The sequence below is a fragment of the Psittacula echo genome, assembly GCF_963264785.1.
Source record: "Psittacula echo genome assembly, chromosome: 3".
Taxonomy (NCBI): Eukaryota; Metazoa; Chordata; class Aves; order Psittaciformes; family Psittacidae; genus Psittacula; species Psittacula echo.
In genome coordinates this window covers 116373077-116398193 of record NC_137736.1, presented here as the reverse complement: position 1 = coordinate 116398193, position 25117 = coordinate 116373077, and the positions used below count along the sequence as shown (strand labels likewise).

The window sequence follows — 25117 nt, the reverse complement described above, 5'->3', positions numbered from 1 at the left end:
ATCCCTTTCCAGCTGCTGCACCCAGCCCTGAACAAAAAGTCACCACTGGGGTATATGAGCACAGCTGTGAGACATCCTAACTGTGCTCAGCTTTCAGCACAGCCCCAAATCCTTTTTGGATCAACTTAAGATTGTGCTTTTGGGCTGAAGGCCTTTTTTAAGACAGCATAAAGAAATGCAGGACTGGTGTACCTCTCCCTGAATTCAACAGAGTCTCTGTACTAAGCTGAGTGAAGAATGTGGCAGGATCTCAAGCGCTTCAGTTTACATATGGGTCAACCTCTAAGTAAAAGCACTGCCAAGTAGTACAAAGAAGTCCCCAGGCACCCAGGAGACTCCGGGATATCCACTTCATGAGCTTATCTTTGATATCTTCTCCCCATTAGAGGGATTTAGGTGATCTCAAGGAGTCAGAAACCCGCCTTACTCAGCTCTGGAGATGGCCAGGAGAAGGAAGGTGAGCTCCTGCAGCTGTGCTGACGTGTAGCGTGAGTTATTCTGCCTCCACAGACCTGCTGCTTGGCTGGAGCAGGGGTAAAGAAACACTGCAGGAATTGACAGCCCTTGCAGAAGCCTGTAGTAGCCATTGGAGCAGGAAGGCTCTGTTAGGGGGAGGCTGGGGAACATGGGTATCTCCTCATCCTTCATCTCCACAGCTTGTTCACACTACTGCCAGCACCCTTGGTTTGCCCCCTGTAATTAGCCTTTGCCTAACCATGACATTTCCTTCTCACTTGGCTAGCCTGCAACGCTGCTAAGTGGAAAAAGGGAAGACTTCAGGGAGAAGGCATCACTAAAAGAAATAGAGCAAACTCCACTGTGTGCAGGGGAAGCTTTGTACACTGCTGCCTAATACAAAAATGCATTAGGATAAGGATGCAGTTATGTTTGAAGCGAGTTTACAGCTTCACCCGAACTTCCCCTCTGCCTGCTGCCCTGAAGCTCAGGCAAGCCCAGTGCAAACACAGTGAATCCCTTGGGGCCAGAGGCAGGAGTACACAGTGGTTTCCTCCCCTTTTCTGTCCACCTCACCCCAGTTCTGCCAGCTTTCCTTCCCTGATGCTTACAGAGCATCATAAGCATCAGTGACACCCTCAGTATCTGGGGGCCTGGAAATGGTACAAGCTAACAGAGCTAGACTTGCTGTTGGCCATTTCCTTATCTGTGCCTGGCTTAATGGCTATTAAGACCACTTTTTCCCTTGGGGAAGGAAAATAAAGCAGAAGCTCCAGAAGCTGACTTCCCAAATATCTCTTGACACCACAGCATGCATGACCCCAGAAAACTGCTGCTGCAGTTTATACCAGACACCTCCTCTCTGGCTAGTGGAGGAAAAGGTGAGAAATGTTACGGTCCTCAGAGAAGGAAATATCAGTAGTTCTTTGGATGGAGCAGCATACAAAAGAACGTGTGTTTTCAAGATGTGGTTCATTTTAAGGATGACTCCCTGAAAGATAAACAATTTTGCAGATACTTTCACTGTGCAGTCAGCCGAAGCTTTTCCTTTGGAAGACAGTGGTAGAACTGGGTCCAAGTGTCAGCAAGAAGCCCAGCCTCCATCCTCATCAAATATTAAAAACAGTCCCTTCATTTCCGACCTCCCTGCTTTTAAATTCATCTGCATCTGATGTCCCCTTGGCTGATGTTGCTGAAAAGACTTGGAACAAACTCCTGGAGTAAACCGGTGCATATCTCAGCTGATGTGAGCAGTGCTGCACCAGTTTGCAGCAGTGTCCCCAGCCCCACGAGAATCAGGAAGCTGAGGTTACATAAAAGGATATTTGCACTACAGGAATGAATGACAGTGCAGTTTCAGTTTCCTGTGTGAATACTCACTTGTGGCCTTGCTCACAGGCTGCATCCCAAGCACAGCATGCTGTGAGGAAAGATTAAAGATGTTGCAGATCTCGTTAATCTGGAGTGTCCCTGAATACGCAGCTACTACAACTCTGTGGGGAGGGCACGAATTTCTGTACTAAACCTGCAGTGTCACAAAACAGCAAAGAGGGGGAAAAAAAACCAGGATAAAAGTAACTTTTTTTGAGCAGATGATTAGCTTTAAAGCAACAACTCCCTGGGTAAATTTTCTGCTGGTGGAAGCTGTCACAGTTCCATCAAGCCCAATTATTTACACCGGTTGATTTGTTCTGCTGTATCTGGAACACAAGGTTAGTCCAATTCTTGTTGAAGCAATGGTAAACTTCTTGAGACATCACAGCCACTAAGGAACTGGAAAATCAGCTCCCAAGATAAATCCTGCTAAATGCAGTGAGATACAGGGAGGAGGCCATGGGTTCACTGATGAACCATGGTGTTATCTAATCTTTAGCCCTTATCTAGATCACAGTGAAATCAATAGGAGTTTTCTGCCACCTCCCATGTTGGCAAGTTCTGTCCCTAGCTTCTCAGCTAGAGCTCCCAGCTCCACCACAGACTACTGCAAGCCAGCCTAACAACAGACAGCACCCAGGCAGCCTTTTACCTTTGGAAGTAACCAGGTAATGCTGTCAGCTGCAGTGCATAGAAGGAGTCTCCCGTTGTGGGAAGTTTCGCAGGACTCACCTCCTAAGCACGATCACGGGACGACTGCAAGCACCAGGTTTGTCACTGACTGCTGAAGAGCCAAGATTTCCCTGTGTGTTCCCTGACCAAATCCTATAGAAAGCGATTTTGCTTTCTCTTGTTCTTACATAAATCAGAGCTTTGCAAGATGACAACTTATGATGAACATTTTTGACACCTTTCCCTGATAAGTGTATGTTAAAATAGCATTCCTAGATGCATCTATTGTAACACTGAACAGTCAGATAGGAAATTCTGATTTAAGAAAATCAGAACACCACCACCACAAAAGTTCTTTCCTATAGAAAACAGATTGTTTTAAACATCCAGAAGCCCTGAAAGCAAGAAGAGGCTAAACCAAAACCCTGCCATTTCCCACCTGCTCCAATACATTTTGGAAAGATGCATGGCATGTGCCTCTATCTCAGTTAGACAGAACACAAGAACATGGCATGGCAACCAGGGTTGTAGAGAAAAGTAGCACTTCCAACAAATAAAACCATGCAGCTGTGGTTTAATACTTCAGAATAACCCTGACAACCTATAGCTCTTTCCTGTGCACTCAGAGTGTGGTGAGAAGACAGTGGCTAACCAGGGATTCGGGCAGAGTCCAACTTCTGGATGAGCCCTGTGGCCCCAGTTACTCCTTCTCTAATGTGAGAGTAATGGGATTGGCTGCTTTAGTAAATTGCTTTGAGATCTGCCCATAGAAAGTGACTTGTAGAAAGCATGCATCACTATTAATTCTACCTCCAGGGAATAATGGCACAACTCCGGGTCTGGGAAGTTCATATGCAGTTACTTTTTGCTGGCCCTGGCTGGGCCTTAATTCATTTTTTTCCATGTTTACTCTATGTATTTACTTTTTGCACTTCATTCAGGATAGATAATGAGAACAGTACAGTCTGCTTCCACTTTTGTTTCTGGAACAGATCAAAGATTTTAATGGACTCGAACTCAGCAGAGCTCTAAATGCTCCTTTCTCTACAGATACAGCCAATTAAATGGCCCTGTTGGCTTCCAGGAGGATTACTTGAGATCTCATTATTTGCAGTGCTCTGAATTCAGCCCTTAGACGAGAGTGGACACATTCTGCCAAAGAAAGGAAAAGAAAAAAATGTGGAAAATAGCAAAGGGTTTTTTTCTGCATCTCCTGTGTTTAATGCAATCAGCCTCAGCAAAGTGCACTGCGTTCCTCCTTGTTAAAGCAGTCCTGTCCTTTTCTTCTCTCCCTGCCTTGGAATTGCTACAGAGGGATAAAGTTCTGCATGGCTCGCTCACTCACACAGTTGTAATAAGTCAGAGCAGGTTGGCTCCCTGCCCAACAAAACACAAACTCCCCTGAAGTCTCCAGCTTTTCCATGGCAACACCACAGTCATCAACACAGTAAACAATCGCTCCAACCCCTTCCACGTCTCCCCTCTTAGCCCGGGGAAGGACAGCACTGCACCCAGCCCATGGACCTGTGCTAATTGTTGGGCACAAAGGAGACAGTGACAGTGATCGCCTTACCCTCTGCAAGAGCTTTACGTGAGATCAAAGGGAAGAAAAGGCACTGAAACACTCAATTCTTAGGGTACTTTTGCTTAAAGGAAAAGATTGTTGCTGCATGTACAAGACATGAAACACCAAAAAGTGTAAGTGGTTTGAGGGGGTGCAAACAGCACGACAAAGAGGGAGTCCAACACTGAGTAGAGTCCCTTAGCCCAAGAGAAGCACTCCAAGGTGTCTGATCCTTGCTGTGATTATTCATGTGTGCTTCTGCCAGGCCAGTGACTGGCTTTCAGGGGCTAACAGCAGGCTGATGGCTCTGCACACAGGACTGCTCCCCAGCTCTGTGCTGTGAGTAGCACTACTCCTGGCCTTCATGTGGAGGGAGCAGTTACAGCACAGAGTCCTGATCTGCTACTGCTTTTCATTGGCATCCTTCACACCTGGCCAAATAAGGGCCAACATCAGGACTGAACACCACCATCCTCATCTGGTAGCATTTTACTCTCACTTTGAATAGGTACATAAGACCTCACAAGCTGCGAGGCAATAGAAAATGAGGCCCAGAAGGCCCCAAAATATCTTACTTAAACTAACAGCTAGTGGTTTTCAAGGTGTGGTCTGCAGCCTCATGAGGGTCTGAGGACTACTTCTGAAGGGTCTGTGAAAGCTAAGCAAGAAAAGCAAATCTATTGCCACAAGGCTTAAATTAGCTGTAAATGAACCATCATATGCACTGGAGAACTTTCAGAGGATCTGCAATTTGTAAAAGATTGACAGGTATGTCCTCAGGCTTTAATATTCCCCTGTAGACATGGCAAGAACCTGCTCTGTGCAAGGAAAGCTACCTTGGTTTTGGTTAATTTGAGGGTACATGTGACAGTGTGGATAACAGTATAGGCAGTTCTCTGCTATTAAACCTCAGCAGTGTAAACTCAAGAGTGGATATAGTTTTCCTGGCATAAGCAATATTATAATTTCTTCGGACTATCATTTTGCTTGTTTACTTTTAAGGCCCTTATTAAAGTAAAAAAGCTTTGTAGGCTGGAAGTGCCATAGCCCTTGTGGACAAAATAGAATCCTGAAGGCAAATTGACCCCAAAACAGCCATTTCCAATTCAAATCTTGGTGCAAAAGCATGTTCTTCAGGCTTTACAAAATTATTTAGCCATTTTTATAACATTTGAAAAAATAATTTTTCTGGAACAAGTTCAAAATTGAAATAATACACTGAGTATTCAGGCTTAAATGGAGGCTTAGATAGCACTGTGCTTTCAGTGTGCCTGGCCTTGGAGTAAGCCTGCCTGGAGGTATGAATCTCTGCTGCTGGAGCAGTGACCTGAGGATGTCAGTCTCCACGGCAAAATGCCACCACTGTTGGTCTTTCTTTACTGGCACGTGTCATTAAGGCACTCCAGGCCATGGTCCCTCCTACAGAGGGTCTGCAGTTTGCCTTGGTCCAGTACAACTTGTTGGAGAATGCATCCATCCTTTGGGGTGAATGGTGCAAACAAGAACAGTGGGCAGGATTTTGGTGCACTTGAGTTACACAGGTTTCAGTCCAAGTTAGTGCAGAACTGCTCTAAACCATGCCCTCAGCCAGATGAACTTGTTCAAACCTGCATTAGAGATATTTTGGTATAGATAGTTACTAGCTTAAGGGTGAGCATTCTACACAATAGACACACATAGCTTTGGTAGGATTTGCAGCAACTAACACAAAGCTGGATACCCTAACACTGAGTTTCACTCTCATTGACATCAACAGTGCTTTGAATGATGCCCACAGTACGATGAGGTCCTGCTGATGATATGTTTGGTGTCATTTTCAGATGGCTTCACCCTGCCACTGACCCTGCCTGCTGGGTTACATCTGCGGATGTTCAATGCCATTTTAAGACTGCTTCACCCCAGCTGCTGGGTTACATCTGCACAGTACAGGTGCCAAAATATAACCCGCTGGTCAGCGTGTGTTATGCATTCATTTCTGTGGCTCGTCCACAGAGGAAATGAGCCTCTCAGCTACTACTCTAAAAAAGCTGGTTCTTCAGCCCACACTATGATGGCTTGTAAATTTAATTCTAGAGGTCTCTGACCTCTAGAATTTGGTGGTGGTGAAAACAGTGGTTAGCATGCAAGTCTGTGTGTTAACATGAGCAAGCACACAAAGAAAGAGGTTACCCTATGATTATGTACTGATGAACTGAACAAAGCCAGTCAATCCAAGCCGAGTTCTGCTATGAAAATGTGTTTTGATTTTATTTTTCCTTATCTTAGGAACATAACATTTTACTTTAGATTTGGGCCAGATCCTTCTTATTTCACTAGCAACATGAGCACTGACTGTCTTCTCTGTGAACAGGGTCACCAGCACAACCTCAGTGACACAACAACACAACTCCCTCCTGGGACTCCAGGGACTGTCTGATGCACTACTACAACAGTCTCAGGACCTACAAAACCTGCAGACCCAGAAAAGCAGTCTGGAGCTTTGTGTTAAGTCTGCCTCAGCTGCTGGTGGTTCCCTTCAATAGGCTGGGGAGCCTAAGGACGGACATGACATTCCCCCTCTCACTACCTCATGCGCCACTGGTGATGGCTGCAGGCATGCATTGAGGTGTGAGCCCCAAGGGTATGCCTCAGCCAGAGGAGATGAGATTGGATTCCAGCAGGACCACAAAAGCAAAGATCAAATGGCTTATTAACCAGAGATGAAATTTCATCTTTACATGCTATCAGTACAGATTCTCTTCTTTCTCTCACTGGTGTTAATCAGAAGAAAATAATGAAATTGGGTATAAAACTGAAGGGTCCTGCCCTAGCCAAGGGTCTACTTGTTCATCTTCTGCTTTGTACCCAGCCACTTCAGTGCCCTTCTGCTCGCAAAGCCACTTCCTGACAGTAAATCAGACAGTTTCACTCTGCAGCACCAGGTACTCATTCTCTTCATAGGCTGATGGGGTGAAAGCTCGCAACCATTTTCCTCGTGTTCCTGTGCAAGCCAAGGAATCACTTAGCTCACGCTGGGAAAACAAAATATTAAGTCTTTCATACCACTGTCCTACTTTAGGGTGTACCCTGCTCACATCACATCAAAGGTGTCCCTTGTCATTAGCCACAGCAGCCCCAGGTACCTCTCGCTCTGGTTTTCATGTCTGCACCCATCACCACATCAGAGTGCTGCTATTCACTGCTGGCCCACAGCTCTTACACACACCAGTGGGCAGCATCACTGGAGTGAGCTGCTACTGTTTAAATAAGAACCAAATGCTTCTGCTTAATTTTGTTCTTTTTTTCAGGTCAGTTTTCATGAACAAGCAGACCTTCTGCCTGCTGTGAGCGGGGAAGGCACTGACTGTGTCGCCTGCTGTGCGCAGGGAAGGCACTGGCTGTCTGCTGCTCAGCAGCTCATCCTGGCTACTGCAGAAAGACTTGGCACCACCCCATCCCCAACCTGGCTAAGAGGTTCATGTGAGGCCACTCTTTATTTCTGACGCTGTGTCCTAGCAGTACAGTCCCTGTTTGAAAGCCTGAGGGCCGTAGTGGGCCCTTATAAGCACCTCTGGGTGCTGAACTTCCCTGCTTGGTCTGGGAATCACTCGTGCAAAGTGCGTGTCTGTCTTAGCATTTGCTCTCTTGAGTTTCTACTGGAGGGTAACCAGACAGTCCATTGCCTCAGCAACTGCTGTGTAAGAGGAATTGCTGGAAGTGTTTCTGTGATGCAAGAGCAGACAAACAAATAAAAGGGGGAGGCAGTGAGAAGGATGGTTGATTGATTAACTGGAGCATTGTAACCATGGGCTACTGAGGAGTGCCATAAGTAAAATTAACTGGAAATAAACACTGACAGTAGCTGCTGCTCATTCCTGTCAGGCAAACCAAATGAAATCCAAGTGTGCAGAAACTACAGGACCTGTTCAGAAAACATCTCATTAATAATGTTCCTGGGCAAATGATCAGAGGTATTACTGACATCTATGACCTTGCATTTGAATTTTGCAGGGAAAAAACCTCTAAGACACAGGAAACCATTAAACATCCCATTTCTGGGCTATAGGGTCTCCCAGTCTCCCCCATAAAACAGGCTGTGCAACCATGTCTTCATCACCACAAAGTCAGTGGGATAGGGGAAGGACAAGAAAATCTGCTGTTTGCAATGCTCAGTACCCTGCTTGTACAGCTTTTTTAACCTTTGCTCAACAGTGCATCTCATTTCTGCTTCTCTGCCTTGAGCTTTTACCAAGGTTCCAGCCTCCTTCCTGTCATTCCTTGATAGCAAGGCAATAAACACAGTAAAGATACTGATAGATTAGGTAAGAGGGGGTTACAAGAGACACGGACCGGCACAGTTGTTCATGCAGGACTTAAACGTGTCTTGCTATAGGCAGCTTTGTTTTGCTTCCAAGTGACCCTGTGATCTTGTACCCTTACAGACTATTTCAGAAGAAACAAAGTCCTAACAGGCAGCCACTGTACCCTGTGAGAGGCAATGGCTCTGGACTCCCCTACAAAGCACTCGCAGGAAGCTGGTGCCCACAGAAGCTTCAAAGTGAGCATACAGAGATGTTTGTGAGGCATTAAAAGGTGATAGCTAAAGAGGGATTAAGTGTTGAGGGAGAAAGTTTGATCTGAGGAGACCAAGCGTATCAAGAAAAGGAAGGGCAGAAGTTCTAGACATGTGGAAGTTTTGTAACTGGGCTTATAAAACAGCAGATCTGACTACTTGGTGCCTGTTGCACTGCTGCTGTGGAGTTGGTCAAATCGGATCAGTAGGGGTTTTTTCCTTGAAAAATGCAAAAAAGAACTCAGCAGGAGCCAAGTTCTTTTTCTTGTCCTTGAAAGGATGATTATTCTGCTCTGCAACAATTCACTCTCCTATTCCCAGGGTAATTTTCAAGCTTCCTTTGCTAACATGTCAGGATTGTACAGAGAAAGACACTCAGGTACTGACAGCAAGATTTCACTCTCCTCCATTGCCCTTCAGCTCCTGCCCTCAGCTCTTGGCACTGGCCTCTAATACCACACTCAGATTGATGGTTACCACATGTGCAGGCAAGTCCAGCACCCAGCAAGGACCAAGCACACCGGTGAGAAACAGGGAGACTGAGGGAGGGAGTTTCAGCATTAACACTGGATTTCCTGGCTGGGACCTGCCTGTGTGTGGTACGCCTCGAGTCCTTTATGGGTAAATCCCTTCTTAGTAAATTATTGCCTTCATTTTTTAAATATGTATTTTCAGTAATATATTTAAAGAACAAAAACCCAAAACAGAGGGAAAGCAGAAACAGTGACGGATCAGAAGAAGGCAACGATAAAATAACAATTCAGCCTTCTCTAAAGGAGCAACACTTAGGTCATTGGCAAGAAAAGAAACTGGACAGCCTCTTGCTAGCACAATTTGGGATTTTTCCTAGACCACACGTACAAGCAAGGAAGGAAATGGGCCTTTTACATTTGTTCTCTAGTATTTCTAACTTTTAAAGAAACAACAAGGTCTGTCTTTATACGAGGCATTTAAAAATAGTGTTTTCACTGTACAGCAAACCAAAATGTCATGTTAGTAGGACAAGCATCATCTCAGAAAGTAAATAGGTGACTACTTCTTATGTAAATACAAAGAATACTTTGACCTCTGGCACCGATGGATGACTCATTGACAGATGCACTGATGTCTCATGTTGAAGGTTTTTTTTGTGAGCAATGGCGCAAGTCTATATTTTTGACTCAAGCAAAATCTCCTAGGGATACATTTCCCAAAGCACCCCAGAGATTTTAGGCTGAGATCCAAACACACGATCAGGTGTCCAGTTCCCATTGGTTTCAGTTCAATACAGAGAAGATAGATGCCTAGATGTTATAAGTCAAAAAGATTTGGACTCCTAGCTGTTCCCAGATTGACCATTGGGACGCAGGAGAGTAATCCAGGGGTCCAAGGGTCCAACTCACCATCAAGCACAGTCATAAAAATACTGCTAAGTTGATAAGAACATTTCCTTTCTAAGACTTAGTTGCTCTTCATTTAATTGTAATTGACTTAAATGGTCTGTACATGAGCAACACAATCACATTACAGACCATTACAGCAGCAGGTAGGCAGCAGCACTACCGAAACATATTTAGAGTTGAGAGACACTCAGATTCCAAAGCATGAGTCAAAATGTAAGAGATGACCAGGAGAGCCTCCACGTTTTCTGCTTTGCCCATACCATCCTGCCCTATTTAAGACTCATTACAAAATAATGGATGTACTACTATTCTTAAACCTTTTGCATGCTCCGAATGAGGCCAGTAAGGATGGCTTCTCCAGTACAATGTCCCATTTCAAGGCAGTAGCACTCAAACTGAAAAGCATTTAATCATGTATTTAGCTTCAAACAAGTATTTTCCTGAACTGAAGCCTTAGCACATACAACTGCATGTCCAGTTTGTGAGCACGCATGGCCTGTGGCGAGCCACCAGAGAACCTACAAATACATGCTAACTCATAGAAGTTCTTGCTCTAAGTTTCTTGTGACAATGATGCAGGGCCTTTCAGCTCAACCTTTATAAAACTAATGAGAGGAGAAGCGAATGGTCACTAGATCTCCAGTTGAAGCACAGAGGGAAAGACAGCTAGTGAAGCAGTGTGCGGGAAGATGAGGAGAACATGTGGAAGCCATGTGTTCAGCATCTCTCTATTAGCCTGGCCCTATGGCCCTTCCAAGCTAGAAAAACAACATTAAGAAGCAGTGTCAGGAGCATGAAAGGAGAGAAGGGAGGGCAATAGACCAGGTGACGGAGGGGTGACTGTGGAGGAGGAGGACTGGCTGATGGCTTTGGGAAGTGGAGGAGGGGGGCAGCAGGGAAGGACTTTACCAGGGGAAGGAGATGAGTGTGACTTTTATGACCAAAAGAAGCTGTGGTGAAGAGTCCTTCTGACCTGTGTCAAAAGCAGCCTGGGTGACCCGAGCACAGACAGTACATCTGGGAGAGGGCTCTGAGAACCACATAACGGAGCGTTTCAGTGAACAGCCCTTTCGACACACTGGTCATCCAAATGCAGTTACCCTTCAGGGGCTTGACAGAATGAACACACATCTAGTACACTAGCAAGGGGGTTATTGACCTCACCAGCCATCCTGGCTCTGTCAGGCCCCTCAGATGTATTGTGTGTGGTACAAATGTACGCCAAAAGCCTTACATATGGTTGGTATATATAGAACGTTTTCGAAGTTACACTGTTTACTCAAGGACTGGATTAACTTCTGCAGAGCTATTCTGGTCCACCTGTAAATACATGGACTAAAGGGCCTTATGAAAAGTAGTTACTGTGTACTGGCAAGTGACACTTTTAAAAGCATCTGTGAATGCTGGGGTTTTGTTTAGGTTTTTAAGTACCAAAACTGACAGGATCATGTTACACAACTACTGGATACCAATTTTTCCCCCCATTTTTTGTTTCCAGTTCAAAGCTGGTTTTCCCCCCACTTCCCAAGGGCTAAAAAGGTGTGTGCTAAACTTGCAGCATAAACTGCTGCTGGAAATTACCCTGTTCATGATGCGTTCGCACAGATAAATAGCAAGGTCTGTATGGCCACTGACCAAGGCAACGAGAGGTGAAAAGACTGCGGTGCTTCCAGCCCTGCTCACACAGACTCCAGCGCAGGTGTGCCTACAGCTTTCTTAGCTGCTGAGTGTGACACTGATGGCATCCTAAGAGCTCCAACACACAGGATAGTTATGCACAGCCTGAGGACAGCCTTCAGCTGCACCTGGGGCTGTGCTCCATCATCACAGATAGCAGATCGTGCCTTCAGGTTGCCTCAGGGAACCCCTCGAAGGACAGCCTAGACTTACCCAAAAGGGTGGCTGAGAATAACTTAGCCTGTAATCAACCATTATCTCTGTTCTGTAAACTCATGACCTTGAGGGAAAGCAAGAGGATTTTGTGGTAAAAGGAAAGAAAAAGCAGGGAGGCATGTGGATGGGGCCAGAGTGTGTCTGCAGCCACTGGCCATCAAATCTCAATTCAAACAACATGACTGAGTTCCAGCTCCTGAAAAAGAGAGCTTTTGACGACATATTGACATAGCCTGAACTACAGCGGTCCAAGTGGCAGTGCTATAATTATAGGGATTATATTTAATACTGCACTTGGAAATAAATGTCTGAAACACTGGGGCTCTCTCTCCTTAAAAGCTGGCCAACATATGTCCTAGGAACCATCATGGTGATACACAAAGTTGGTAGGAAAAAAGAAACGTTGGAACTCAAATCATTATGAAAGGGGATCATGTGGCTGGCAGCTCAGGTCTGCTGGGAGTTGACCAGCGAGGAGGAAAAATGAGTGTGAAAGGAAGGGCAATCGGATTTGCAGGAAAAATGGAAAGTAGCTTTTAAAAGTACAGAATTAACTGGTTTAAGGAAATCAGTCACTTGGTAATTAATACTCTACTTACTTTTGAATTTGATTCCTTTTTGTAGCATGTCATGGACTTGAGCCAGGCTGAGGCCTGCTTGTTGAACAAAGACCAAAGCCTGCAAATAGTTCTAGACTTGCTTAATTCTACACATCTTGATTTCAGTGTGATTACCCATGTGTGCACAATTAAGCACATGCGTAACTGTTTCCAGGAACTGGGCCATAGAGGTAAGCAGCCCCATGTTGAAGACCAAGTGTATCTAGCTTGGAAGGACGATGAACCAAAAGCTTTTAGAGAAGCAGAGAGAATGTGTTTCTTTGGAAAACAAAATAATCAGCTATAAACTAGCACAATGGCCAGGAATAGAGAGCCTGATCCAGCATTAGGCTGATGAATCCACAGTGCCAGGTGCACAGTAATTCCTATAGGCAGTTCCAGGAGGGGCCAATCTGATCAGAATAAGGACTCAGAAGCTCAGATATTGAGCTACCACAGCAGTGAGGAAAAAGGGGGGAAAGGGAAAAAGGGGGGAAAGGGAAAAAAGGGGAAAATGGGGGAAGGAAAGGGAAGGAAGGAGAGGGGAAGAAGGAGAAAAGAAAAAGGGAAGGGAAGGGAAGGGAAAAAGGAAGAAGGGAAAGGGAAAGGGGAAGGGAAAGGGGAAGAAGGAAAAGGGAAAAGGAAAGAAAGGAAGGGAAAGGGTAAGATATTGGAGTGTCTTGAGATGGTTTCTAAAGCAACAGAACCCTAAATAAATGGTCTGATTTTCCAAAGTGAAAAACATAAACTGAACAGCCCATGCAGCATTTTCGCCAACTGTCACTGGGGTGGCATTTCAGAAATCTGGTGGAATGACTCATCCCAAAACAACAACTGTTGCCAACAAGGTCTTTCCTTCAGGTCTAGCTGTTTGAATGAGACTGCTGTGAAAACAAAATAAACAGAAACATCAGAGACAACTCCTTGTCTTGGGGTTCAATTCTGAAGCTTCCTGTGAAGCCATCCACTATCCAAGGTGCCTCCCTAACCCACTGAATGGGGATCCAGGTTATCCTCTGGGCCAAGGAAGGCATCAGCCCTGCTGGAGTGAACCCCTCGTTCGTTTAAATAAATTCCTGTCTCAGCATCAAGGCACAGCCTCTCACACCATGCATATGTGCAGGATGCATCCTCCTGAGCCCTTCTGCCCTCCCCGTTAGGGATCCCACACTGTGGCAAACCTTACCAGGGGAAGCATGACCCTGCCAACAGGTAGCACAGTTCTCAAGTGGTTTGAGACAGACACTTAAATTCAGCAGGGGAGGACCTGACCCAAGGAGTGCACTGTCATGCAGTAATTAGACACAGCCCTGCCAGCACCAATAAGCATCTTTCTTTGGCTAGTATAAAATACAACAGTTTCAAAGACACATTCTGAAGCAGTGCTGTTTTCCTGAATAATTTATGTCCTCGAGTCCTCTGAAAATGAGCAGCATACACACTTCAGCACTGCTACAGCTACTCAGTGGAGACAGCGCACATTATGTTCAGCGAGCTCATTGCTTAAACACTGTTGCCATGACTATAAGAAAGTGATTATACTATTGTTTACAAGAGCCTCTCGTAAGTCATTACCACGGTAGCCAGAGTTTTGCCTCAAGTCACAGTTTTGGGGAATTAAAAAAGGAATCTCACAGGTGTAATTAACTTTGTGGTCAAGATAATTCCATTGAATTCCTTTGAAAACTGAATCCATTGCATGGTGAGGAATGAAAATAAGTAAGAATCAAAAGTATCTCAGGACTTTTGACTCTGTTTTGCTAACTGTTTCAGTGGTCAATTCCACAGAGAAGAAAAGCCCTGCTAACTAAATAACTGTTGTAACTCATTTTCAAGGAAGAAATAATTTATAGGGCAAGCACCAATGTAGGAGTTCAACTGTGATGAGTAACTCTGTAAAAACAAACCACTTGGTACACAATGTAAGGGAAAAAGACTAAAAACCTGACTTAGAAGAGACATTTGGGATTATGAAATATGGCTTTTCAGTGTCATGGAATGAAATCAATACCTAAAGCACTTAGTTCTGAATCCTTGAGTGCATATGTCCAGTACATGACTCCTTTATCTCAATAGTCTGCTGATGATCAATAGTTTCCAAAACTAAGAAGTAACTCTGTAGCTGTCGGAAAGTCATCCGCACATTTCCTATGGACAGTAACAGGCCGCAGAACACAAAGCAAAGAGATGATTAATAGAGTGCTGGACTAGGAGTCAGGAAATCTGGGCTCCGTTCCCAGCTCTGCCACTGACCTGCTGTTTGACCTTGGGCAAGACACTTGACCTTTCTGTGCTTCTGTTCCTCCTTCCATTCTTTGTCTATCTTGTCTCTTGAGGCCCTAAGGTATGTGGGGAAGGGCACAGTCCTCACTGGGTGTTTGTGTAACACCTACTCTAGGGAGGTGCCTGCAGAGCTCTGTAATAAAGCCAGGGTACCACAGGGATGACTCTTGCACAATAGCATGTTTTGTCTCAAAACAGAATAGCCAGGATGAACCTTCCTGGGGTTTCATCTGTTAGCCCAGGAACTTAGCAGGTCTTTCAGCCAGCTGTAGGCTCAGGCAGCAGGTAAATGGGTTCACAAGACCAGCTTCCTCACTGCATCAGAAGCACTTTCACACCCGTTTTTAATCAGTACTAGTATCTCTGCACCTTGATTCATCTGGGTTTGCAAGTGCAGCACAATTGTAACTGAGTGACACAGATAAGAACAGCTACAGGAGCCACTTCTGAACAAAAGGAATTTCTTCAGGGAACTGCCAACACCTGTACGTGAAGCCATGGGCATGAGGTATTTTCAAATTAATCCCAAAATGAACTACAATTTTTCAGTGAGTGTGTTGGAATTCCGTGTAAGGTATTCCACTAAGAAGTGTTTCTGAGTCTTTCTCCCACCTCCAGCCATAAAATGAACCTTCCTCCATTGCTACCAGATGGGAGGCAACACATGCAGGACAAGGTGGCTCCCACCTGCTAGTGCTGTGGTGCAGCTGCAGCCTCGATGGAGAGCAGATGACTTCTTAAGTGTATGCTTTCAGTTCCAGTCCCACTTTGCTCCCACTTTGCTGGAGCATCAAGAACATGAAGTGTTTGGACACAGCCAACTTAATTGAGAGGCTAATTTGAGTACAAACTGATGCAGAATCAACAGCAAGTAAAGCAAGAAAGTATGAATTATACATTTGTGATTATGAATGAAAAGTTGGGAAATGCTTTTCTCTCCTAAAAGGAAGGGGCACTGCAATATCTTGCACTTTTACTGTGAATCTTGGCAACATGGTGCCATAAAAACCCAGCTCTGGGAGTAATTTGATTATATAGAAGACTTATTTGGGTTTGTATTTCCAGTACTCATGCCTGTGGGTCAAAGGCTGAAAAGGTGATTTGAGTGCACCTCTTAGGCCCAAGACACAGAAGTCAAATAAGAAGAATCCATCAACTTGTAAACATTGCCTGTGGCTTTGCCAAAGCAAACATTCAAATCTCCTGTCTTAGGCTCCATCAATAATGAATTTGGCTTCTAAGCCATCAAACCATCAGATCTCAATGCACTTTACAAAGGTGATAAATAGTAGAGGAAACTTAGGTTTATGGAAATGAAATAACAGGAGTAATCTGTTGAACAGATCTTAAGAGTCAGAGTAGAAACACAGGGTTTAGCACGCTCACCTAAGAACTGTTGCTTGAGTGCAGAAGGTATTTTGTGTTATGTATTGGTGTTGGCACTTTAGTATAATCATAGATCGATTACCTGCATCTAATAATACTTTGGAAGAACTTGACAAGGCATGAAAAATTCACAATTTGGCTCTCAAGTGGCTATAGGAAGCTTTTCATGGGAAATCTGGGCCATAAATAGTTTATGCTTTCATCTAAAAAAAAATAAATAAATCTGTCTCTTAATACTGTTAAGTTGGCACCAACTCCTTTTTTGCAGCCAAGACCACTGCCTATTTTACTGCTCAAAGCTGTTCCAAACTGTAGCAGCGTGATACGAGTAAGGTTTACAGCCACTGATTCAGATTTGTGGAAAACACAGCCCTGTTGCGAATCCCATCAGCTTCATTCTGCTGCTGCTGGGATTACTATCCCTGGGAACACTCCTATGCGGACACCATGAAGAGGACAAAGATAAAAGACCTTGTTCCTCTTCTCTTCAAGCAGCCAGGTGGCTAAAGTTTTTCTGCCCATCATGTAACTGATTTTGTGCCCTCCAAAGTGTTGCATAGTGGTTTCTTTAATCACCTTCCTGTGATGGTGTTAGGTCACTGTCATGTAGAACTTGGCCCTCCGCAGAGACCAGTGTCCCGTGGGCTGGGCAGTGAGATGGTGCCGCCTCAAGAGCTCAAGTCTAGAAGGGAAACAGGAGACATGCACAAGGTGACAGAGAAGCTTGCTGGCAGGGCTGGCACCTCTATGCCAATGCTTTGTAAGCAGGAGCAGCTTGTCAGCTTCCAGCTCCTCCTAGACCACATAGGTGCAATATAAATGGGTCAGTGCAGATACTACCCTTCCCAAAGTTGCCAAAGGGACCAGGACAGAGCCCTTCTTCTCCAGTAATGAGCCATGAGTGAAGTTTAAGTTTTATGAGCCAACAGATTTGATAAGAAAGGCAGACTACAATTACCCTCTGAAGATGGCATCTTGGTAGACAGGAACGTTGACAGCAGTTAGGAAGAAGCATGTTATGCCTTTCTTAGTCTGCGGACTAACCTAGCTGCTGGGGTTTTTTGGTCACTGCAAGTTAACCAAACCTCACATACACTTTCTGCAGGCACTGCTCTTTGCAAGGGGAGAAGTAATGATAGTGAAGTCAAAGTTTCGGCAGAGCAGCTTCTCTGACTCAGGTGTACCTTTCTGAGGTTCAGATTTCCCCACAGAGTGGCTAGCAGTTTACTGGAGTCACGCTTCTCAGCACGAAAGGAACAGAAGCTGTGCATCACTCTCCTTTGTTGCGGTGCTACGAATCAGGGACTCAATCTGAGTACTGGAGGGGGTTCAAGGGCTCTATCAGAGGACCTGCTGTAATAGTCACGGAAGTTAAGGAGCCCATGGGTTAGCCTTGGAAAGTATGTCAAGTCCTGGCAGACAAACCATTGATCTGGTTGCTACCTACAGAAACTTTGGTGGTGGAAACAGTGTTAAACAGTTTCAGAATGCAGGAGACTTTCATTAAATGTATTCAAAGTTTGATAGGCTTCAAAGGAGGCAAGTGACTTGATTGGAGAGCTAGGACTGAAAAGGTTCCTATGCGGGCATACATTTACAAATTAACTTGTTGAACTTTTCATTAGAAATAGTTTTTATGCAGCTTCCAGGGGTCTTCTTGAGTTTGGTTCGGAAAACATCTCACAGTCAAAGAGAACAAAGGTTTTAAAAAATGGTGCCCATGTCCACCCTAACCAAATGGCACCCAGCAGGCCAGAGGGTCCATGATAGCAGATCAAAGTTTTGTACCCACATAGGCAATGTAAGTTACTCATTTTACCTGACTTGGTTACATACATTGAATTTATCAGAACCCAGCTTTACTGCTGCAGAAGCACAAGGGGCAGACAGTGGTCCTTCACCTCGCAAACAGAACATTTCATTGCTTTGGCACCGAACTTTGTTAGTCAAAAGATCCCACCTCAGCTTTGCAGAACTCACCTCTGCTCACCACACCATAATGTCACTTCACTCCATAGCTGCTCACCTTATACTGCTTCCTTCAGAGCACTTCCAAAAGTTACGTATGTCCAGAACAAGAAAATACAGCTATTTCTGCAGGCAACCCTGGCAGCCAACTAGCAAACAAAGAGCTTGGGGGATGGGGAAAGTCTAAACTTGGGCCAAAGGTACCAGAGCACAATCCTTCCTTTTAAAATACTTGAGGATCATTAATGTTAGTACAGGGGAGGCCAAACCTCAGCAAGCACAGTGTGGATCGTAAAAAAAGTTATTAGGAAACAAAGTCAGGGCTTCCATGAACATTAAAGGATCTCCGCATAACACAACTGCCTAAATTGAGATTCACAAGCCAAACTTGGCTCTTGGCACCACTCAGGCAGCCTTGTCTTCCACTGAGGTCCTCAGTGAACTGGGGCAAACCCATTGACTCTTCCAGATCTATTCTGCCATTGATGAGAATTTAGGGGAATAGGGGGAATTAACCCATGCCCCTCTTCCTTAGCTACATTGTCTTTATGGGAGTGTTTTCCCTTCTCTCTTTCACCTGCTTGCAGATTACATCTGGGGAGCAGGCCACTTTCACAGTCACTCTTATGAGCACTGAAAATATTAATATATTTAATTAACATTTTAAATTAATCCTTATAACAATAAATTCAGCACAAATTTGAGATGGTTGAAAGTAGAACATGTCACCTGTGACTGATGACAAACATTACTTAACACACTCAGAGCTACTGGTGTGATGGCTGCAACGAAAGAACATGACCAGAATAATACAACAATGCCCATGAAACGGGATCCACAACTTGCACAGAGCAAAATGAACAGTGCTCAGCCTGTGTCAGAAGAATGAAGGAATGAATTGGCTGCTGGAGATTTGACACTGCAGTACAAGAACTTTGGCATTACCAGTTCAGTACTTAAGCCACTGAGGAATGCCCTCCAAAGCTAACTGTTTATATGTAACATAAATAATATAAACAGCTAAGTGCTGGAGGAATATACATACATAGAGATGTATGTATAAAAGAAAGACAGAATATTTTATCTGCTCCACTCTGCACCATGAAAAGCAACACCAGCATATAAATAAACAGATGTCAGCTCTTGGGAAATGCAGGGAGGCAGAAAGTACTGAAGCTTTCCTAGTCATGTCCTGGAGAACGAGTTTCTCCTTCACATGTACCCACATCCATTGGTCCTAAAAAATCTGATCTCCACTCTCCAATTAGAACATGCTGCCGCCAAAGATGCCTTCTCAAAAATCACAGTAACGCTGCCAAATCAAGCCTAAACCAAACCCCACTAAAAACTCTCTCTTCTGCCAGTTTTAAACTGTCCACTGGGAAAAGATAATTATCAACTAATAGCATCAACAACTAGATAATCACTTCAAGCTCTTTGATATGTTCAAGTGAACACTGTTTCAAATGTTATCAAGTGTCAAATATTTACTCTTGAGTACAACTGTGTAAACGACCCATCCAATGCCACTAAATATGACAGGCACACGTGTAACAAGAGCAGTGCGACCTGCAGAGCTAAAAAAACAACCCAGCTATTTTCAGGAGAGGAAGCGTGGGGATAATCTTGGTTTTGCAGACAGTGTCCTGATAGGCAGAACACCCCAAAGAGTTATGGCTGCCTTTGTACTTATCTGAGTGGGCTTTTTTAACTGGTGGACCCACAGCGAGGCAGGTGGAGCTTTGCAATCCCCCCATGGAGTCAGAGATGTGTGTCCAACCTCACACGCTCAGTGTGAGACTCACAAACGCTCCTCTTGTGCTTCGCTGTGCAGGAGCTGCACTTGCCATAACTGAAGCTTAGAGGTGCACCTTGTTCAAGGACCCTGCACACCCCAGATCTGCTGTCTGTTGTACAGAAAAGTCTAGAATTAGAGGAACAGTGCATATAAAGCTTCTGCTGGATTTCCTCTTGGGAAACACCCCATAGAGGATGAATTCTGCTTAAGATGGTTCTCTTCTCCATCTATTTATAACACACAGGACAACAGGCTCAGTTTGCCTTGTCCTTCCCCTTCCAAGCACCCTTGGAATAACTGGTAGAGAAAATTTCTCTTCCAGCTACGGCTGGAGCAAAACCAAGACTTGGCAATTTCCTGGCCCATCCCTGCCCTCTGCATTTTCAAGTACAGGAGCACAGTGCTGTACTACCTGGGGTATGACCCTCGGCCACTTGAACCCATCCCAGACACTGCGGTTTGCTTTTCCTTTTCAGTATTCACAACAATATTCTAAGGAGCTCCTGGTGATGGGAACATGTGCCTCTGTGACACAGAGACGTGACTTTGAACCCATGCTTTTCTCTGCTCCTTAATTAGGCAGTCCTACCAGAGCAGCAAATGAGGAATGGCTGTGTCAAGCACAGAGTGGGAGGATCAGTGATGTGCAGTGATACCATTACAACAATACTGCTTCATGAGCCAGCATTTCTTCAGTGTCAAAACATGGTTCAGGGCCCCAGACGTCATGCTCAGTGAAGTCACGTACCTTGTCAGCAGGATTACTGAACACTAGCGTGCAAAATCGGGAGAGACTTTGTCAGACCTTTCCCTTGTCAAAGGCACACATTGTGTGGAGTTATCCAAGAGGTAACACATCTTGCAATGAGGGGTGAGGGTCCTACACGGCGTTGTCCAGCAGAGAGCTGGGTAACAATCACAAGTGGTGTTTCAGAAGCAAGGACAACTTCTCTGCATTTCAAAGATGAAAATCTTCCAGTATTTCCTTCGGAGCTGTTTCATTTTGCACTATCAAACAGCTGCCTCCAGCTATCTCATGATAATAGTAACAACTAGTAAAACAAGTGAAATAAAAAAAAAAACCAAAACAAAATAAAACACATTGGCCTGTTCCTTGATTTCAGAAAGTGGATTTTTTCTGGGACATACATTATTAGGCAAAAGGCCTTTTTCTCCCCACATGACAAGTGCAAAGCATTTCATCAATACACACTGGAAAAATAAGATAATGGCTTTCTTGATTGTGACAAGGAACGTGGGGAGATTTAATCTGAGCACTGAGTCAGGTCAAATCATCTAAACTCCCTTCGGACACAATGTTATTGCGTTCATGCTTACATCATCACCCTCATGAATGATGCTGAGCAACGCAGCCCCCAACGTCGATCCATGCACCGCAGCGAGCTCCCGGGGAAGAAGGGAGAAACAACCACAAAGGCCCCGTTTTAGCATACATCAGGCACTGAGAAAGATAAGTTTGATGTCTGGCGCAGAGGGACAGATCTATTTTCAGTTGTTCCAATAGGAGGCACGGGCCTATGAGGACGCAGCCACTCTTAATATTTCACATGTGTGCCGAGAATTAGGGGTTGGAAGGCAGCGCGGGGCAGCACACACCTTCCAAAGCAAGGTACACGGACTGCTCGTAACAAAGTAACAGGAGACAAAGCTTCGCCTCCCTGACATGTTCAGAGCGATTTCCAGTTGAGCAAGGTCCAACATGCCATTTACAACACAGTGGTGCCTGGAAAACTGGTGTGACGCTGCGCGGTGGAACACGTGCGGTGATAACAACAACCCGGCCCCTTCTGGAGATGCTGGTGCTCAGGGGGACATCACTGTGAGCTGCCCGCAACCACCGGCTGGACACAGCCGAACACTGGCTCTTGCTTCTCAGTGCTGCCCATCTGCCTCATGCATATAAGCCCGCCAAGCTTGAGGGATGCGGCAACACATTGCTGCCTAGAGTGGAAATCGCTGTCTGAAGCCCCTGCTGGATGGGATAATATGGGGCAGGGGGGCAGATCTTAGCATGAATGAAGCCTTAGCGCTACTTCTCACCCCTGCTTGGGGACGCACTGTGAGCTTACTGCCAGTGCCCCTCCTCGGGGATGCCTGCTGTCACCGCCTCATAGGGTGATGACAGGGGCACACAACACGCTTTTAGGACCACAAACTGCTTCAAAGACAAAAAAGCAAGCCCAGAAGTCCCAGAATGGCTTTGAGGGAAGACACGTCCTTCAGCTGCCCTGCTCCAGGCCGCGTAGACCTGCCCTCCACTCCTCACCCCCTCCATGCCACAGCGGGGCCCAGCGCCTCGCAGGGACCATCACAGGAGTCATGAGGCACAGCGGGCCGAGCCCGGCGGACACGGCCGCTCCCCCAGGACCGCCCTCGGGTGGGGACAGGCTTCAGAGCCGGCCCCACCTTCGCGCCTCACCCGAGGGACGGCTGCGGTGCCGGGTGCTCTGAGGGGATCCCGGGGAGGGGGGGGCTTCTCCCTGCCGCCACGCGTGCAGCCCCTCCCCGCGGGCAGGGGGCGCTGTGACTCACCGCCAGGAGTGCCGAGGCGCGCTGCTCCCCTGCCGCCTGCTCGCCGTTGATGCCGCCGTTGCTGAGGAGGTGCTGGTGGTAGTCCGGCGGCGCGGCGCCGGTGGCCGCTGCGGTGCCCGGTCCTGCGGCGGCGGTGGCGGGCGCCTTGTGGTGCTTGCCGGCCTTGCGGGCGCCCTGCCCTTGCTGCACGAGGTGGAGGAGCTGCAAGGTGCTCTCCCGCTCGCGGTCGGAGCTCTCGGCGCGGCCCCGCTCGTAGCGCCCCTCGCAGCTGAGGTGGTGCTGGCGGCACACGGCGATGCGGGCCCGCAGCCGCTCCACGATGGCGCTGTGCACACGGGGCGCCGCCGGGCCCCCCCCCAGCAGCCCGGCCCCCAGCCCCGCGGCCTGGGGGGGAGCCGTGTCGCCCATCTCTGCCTGCCGGTCCTGGCCCTCCGGATGGGTCGGTGCTCACTGCCGCATGGAGATAGGCGGAGGAGGGGGGGGAGAGGCGGGGGCAGCGGCGGGAGCCCGAGCCGGGGGCTGGCGGCGGAGCGGAGGGCGGTCAGCCCCGCGCCCCCGGCCCACCCCGACCCGGCCCCCGGGCGGTGACGGCCCCGCGGGGGGCTGACAGATCGGGGAGAGCGGGAGGACGGGGCAAAGAGGGGGGATCGTTAGGGTCGGGCCAGCATCGGCCGGGCAGGGGACAGGAGGTCGGGGGACGCCCGGGGAGGGTTATACGGGGGGATCCTCCGGCGGAAGGAGGGCGGAAAAAAGATAAAGCGAGCCGCTGCCTCCGAAATGAATCCCTGTGCGAAGGAGATCTCCCTCGGGAATGAGTGATACTTGGCAGGTTTATTGGCTTTATTTCATTTCGGGGGAGCGGGGGGCATATTCCTTGAAGTGGAAATTTAAGGCATGGCCGTGCTCGGCGGCACGGAGAAACCCCCGGCGGCCCGAAAATCCCGATTTGGTGGAGTGGGGGTTGTTGGTGGGTTCCTTTTTCTCTATTTATTTCTTTTTCCTAAAGTCTTTAGTAAATATGCAAATAAAGAGCCGGGGAAGGAGGTGGAAGCGGCTCGGGTTAGTTTAGTCTTTGTGCTTTCTCGTTTCTCTCGCCCGCTCTTTGCTGGCCACTCTTCGGTTTATCACCGTATCCAACTGTCTGCCGCTAAATTGTAGTTCCTCTAAAAATAAGAGAGACGGATCCCCCGGTCCGGAACAATGTCAGTCAGTGGACTTCCAGACCATGCTTAGCCTGCAGTTAATCCAGCCACTGGGTAAAATCCGTACTGCTTTCAGCGCTTATTTCCCCCCTTAGTAATAAAAGCAGCAAGCTACGAACCCAGGCAAAGAACTCCTCTCGCGTACTTTCCCGTATACTCCCAGATATTGAATAGTTTCAAGTACAGTTTCAAGAAAGGGGGGAAAAAACCAAGCTAAAAAGCCAGCCCCTCTTCAGACCGTAATTACAAACGCAGAGTTGCACTTACAAACTTCCAGCACTTTGCACCCAGAACCGTCCGGCCACTTTTCCTTTGTGTTTTTGTACGTTCCATCCCCGACCCGCTGGGGCGGCTGCTCGCCGGTGCGCTATCGGCGCTGCCTCCGCTGCCGCCGCCCGCTGCTGCCTGCCAGGGCTGCCCCTCGGCGCGGTGCGGCGCGGAGCGGGTCCACGGTGCGCGGAGGCGGGGGGCGGGTGTCACCGGCGGCGCGGCCGCCGGGGAGGCCGGGGCGAGGCGCGGAGCCTCCCAGCGGCCGCGGAGGGGAGTCGGGCCGCTGCCGCCGCTGCTCCCCGGGAGGTATTTGCATGGGAGGAAGCCAAGGAAATCCCCTTTCCCCTCCTCGCTCTGTACCTGGGTGCGCCGAGCCGCCGCCGCGGAGCGCAGCCTCCCGCTCTTCCTCCTCCCTCCCGGCGGCGAGACCTTCAGCGGAGCGAGTGCGAAGGAACAAGCCCGCGAATCAATCGCGGCGCTGCGCTCCCCGACCGGCTGGATTCCTTTGGAACAGGCGGTAGAAAAACAAGCGGTGCCTCCCCCGGCGCTCGCACGCACGGGACGGCCCCGGGACGTTGGAGCTGCGGAGAGCGGGTCCGGAGCTGCTCCCGCACAGCCCCCGCCGTGCGCTTGTCCTGAACCCCTCCGAGCAGAGCAGGGCCGGCCGCGGCTGCGAGGCCGGGTTCCCGAAACTGGCCTTGTTGTCACGGGCGGCCGGCGGGGTGCTGGAGGTGAGCTGCGAGAGAGGCGGCAGGAATAGCTCGGGAGCTGCTCGGCTCTCTTAAAGCAAGACGCTGTCGTGCTGCCGTGGCTGTAACTCCTGAATTCCCTAATACCTACCTGGGAAGAAAAATGCCCCCCCAAGCGTGCAGAGACACAGCCCCAATGGAAAGCCTTTCAGGAGTTAGAGCCCCTATGACAAGGATGCATCATCTCATTTAGTGCTGCTGTGGGGCCAGTCAGAAAAACACACAAATTTCATCACATCATACCGGGAACATTAAGCTGTGGGTGAGGAGGAACTAGTGATAACCCTCTCAGGTGGTTTTATCCCTTTCCAAGGTAATGCACATAAATACTTTGAATGCAAATGATGAAATGATACGTTCCTGGAGACTGCCCCAAAAATACATGGAAGATCCGCACCACTGGATATATAGGAAGT

The 25117-nt window shown here is 47.3% G+C and overlaps 1 protein-coding gene across 1 annotated transcript in view; it reads right to left on the bottom strand.

Moving 5' to 3' along the window:
* The window catches only part of MAML2 (mastermind like transcriptional coactivator 2), a gene marked incomplete at its 5' end in the record, with an annotated part of 208411 nt that extends 185523 nt beyond the window's left edge, over positions 1-22888 (bottom strand). Inside the window, one exon of the mRNA XM_080613157.1 lies at positions 22481-22888. Coding sequence (XP_080469283.1) covers positions 22481-22888 — 408 coding nt within the window. The remainder of the gene's footprint in view (positions 1-22480) is intronic.
* Positions 22889-25117: the final 2229 nt, after the last annotated feature.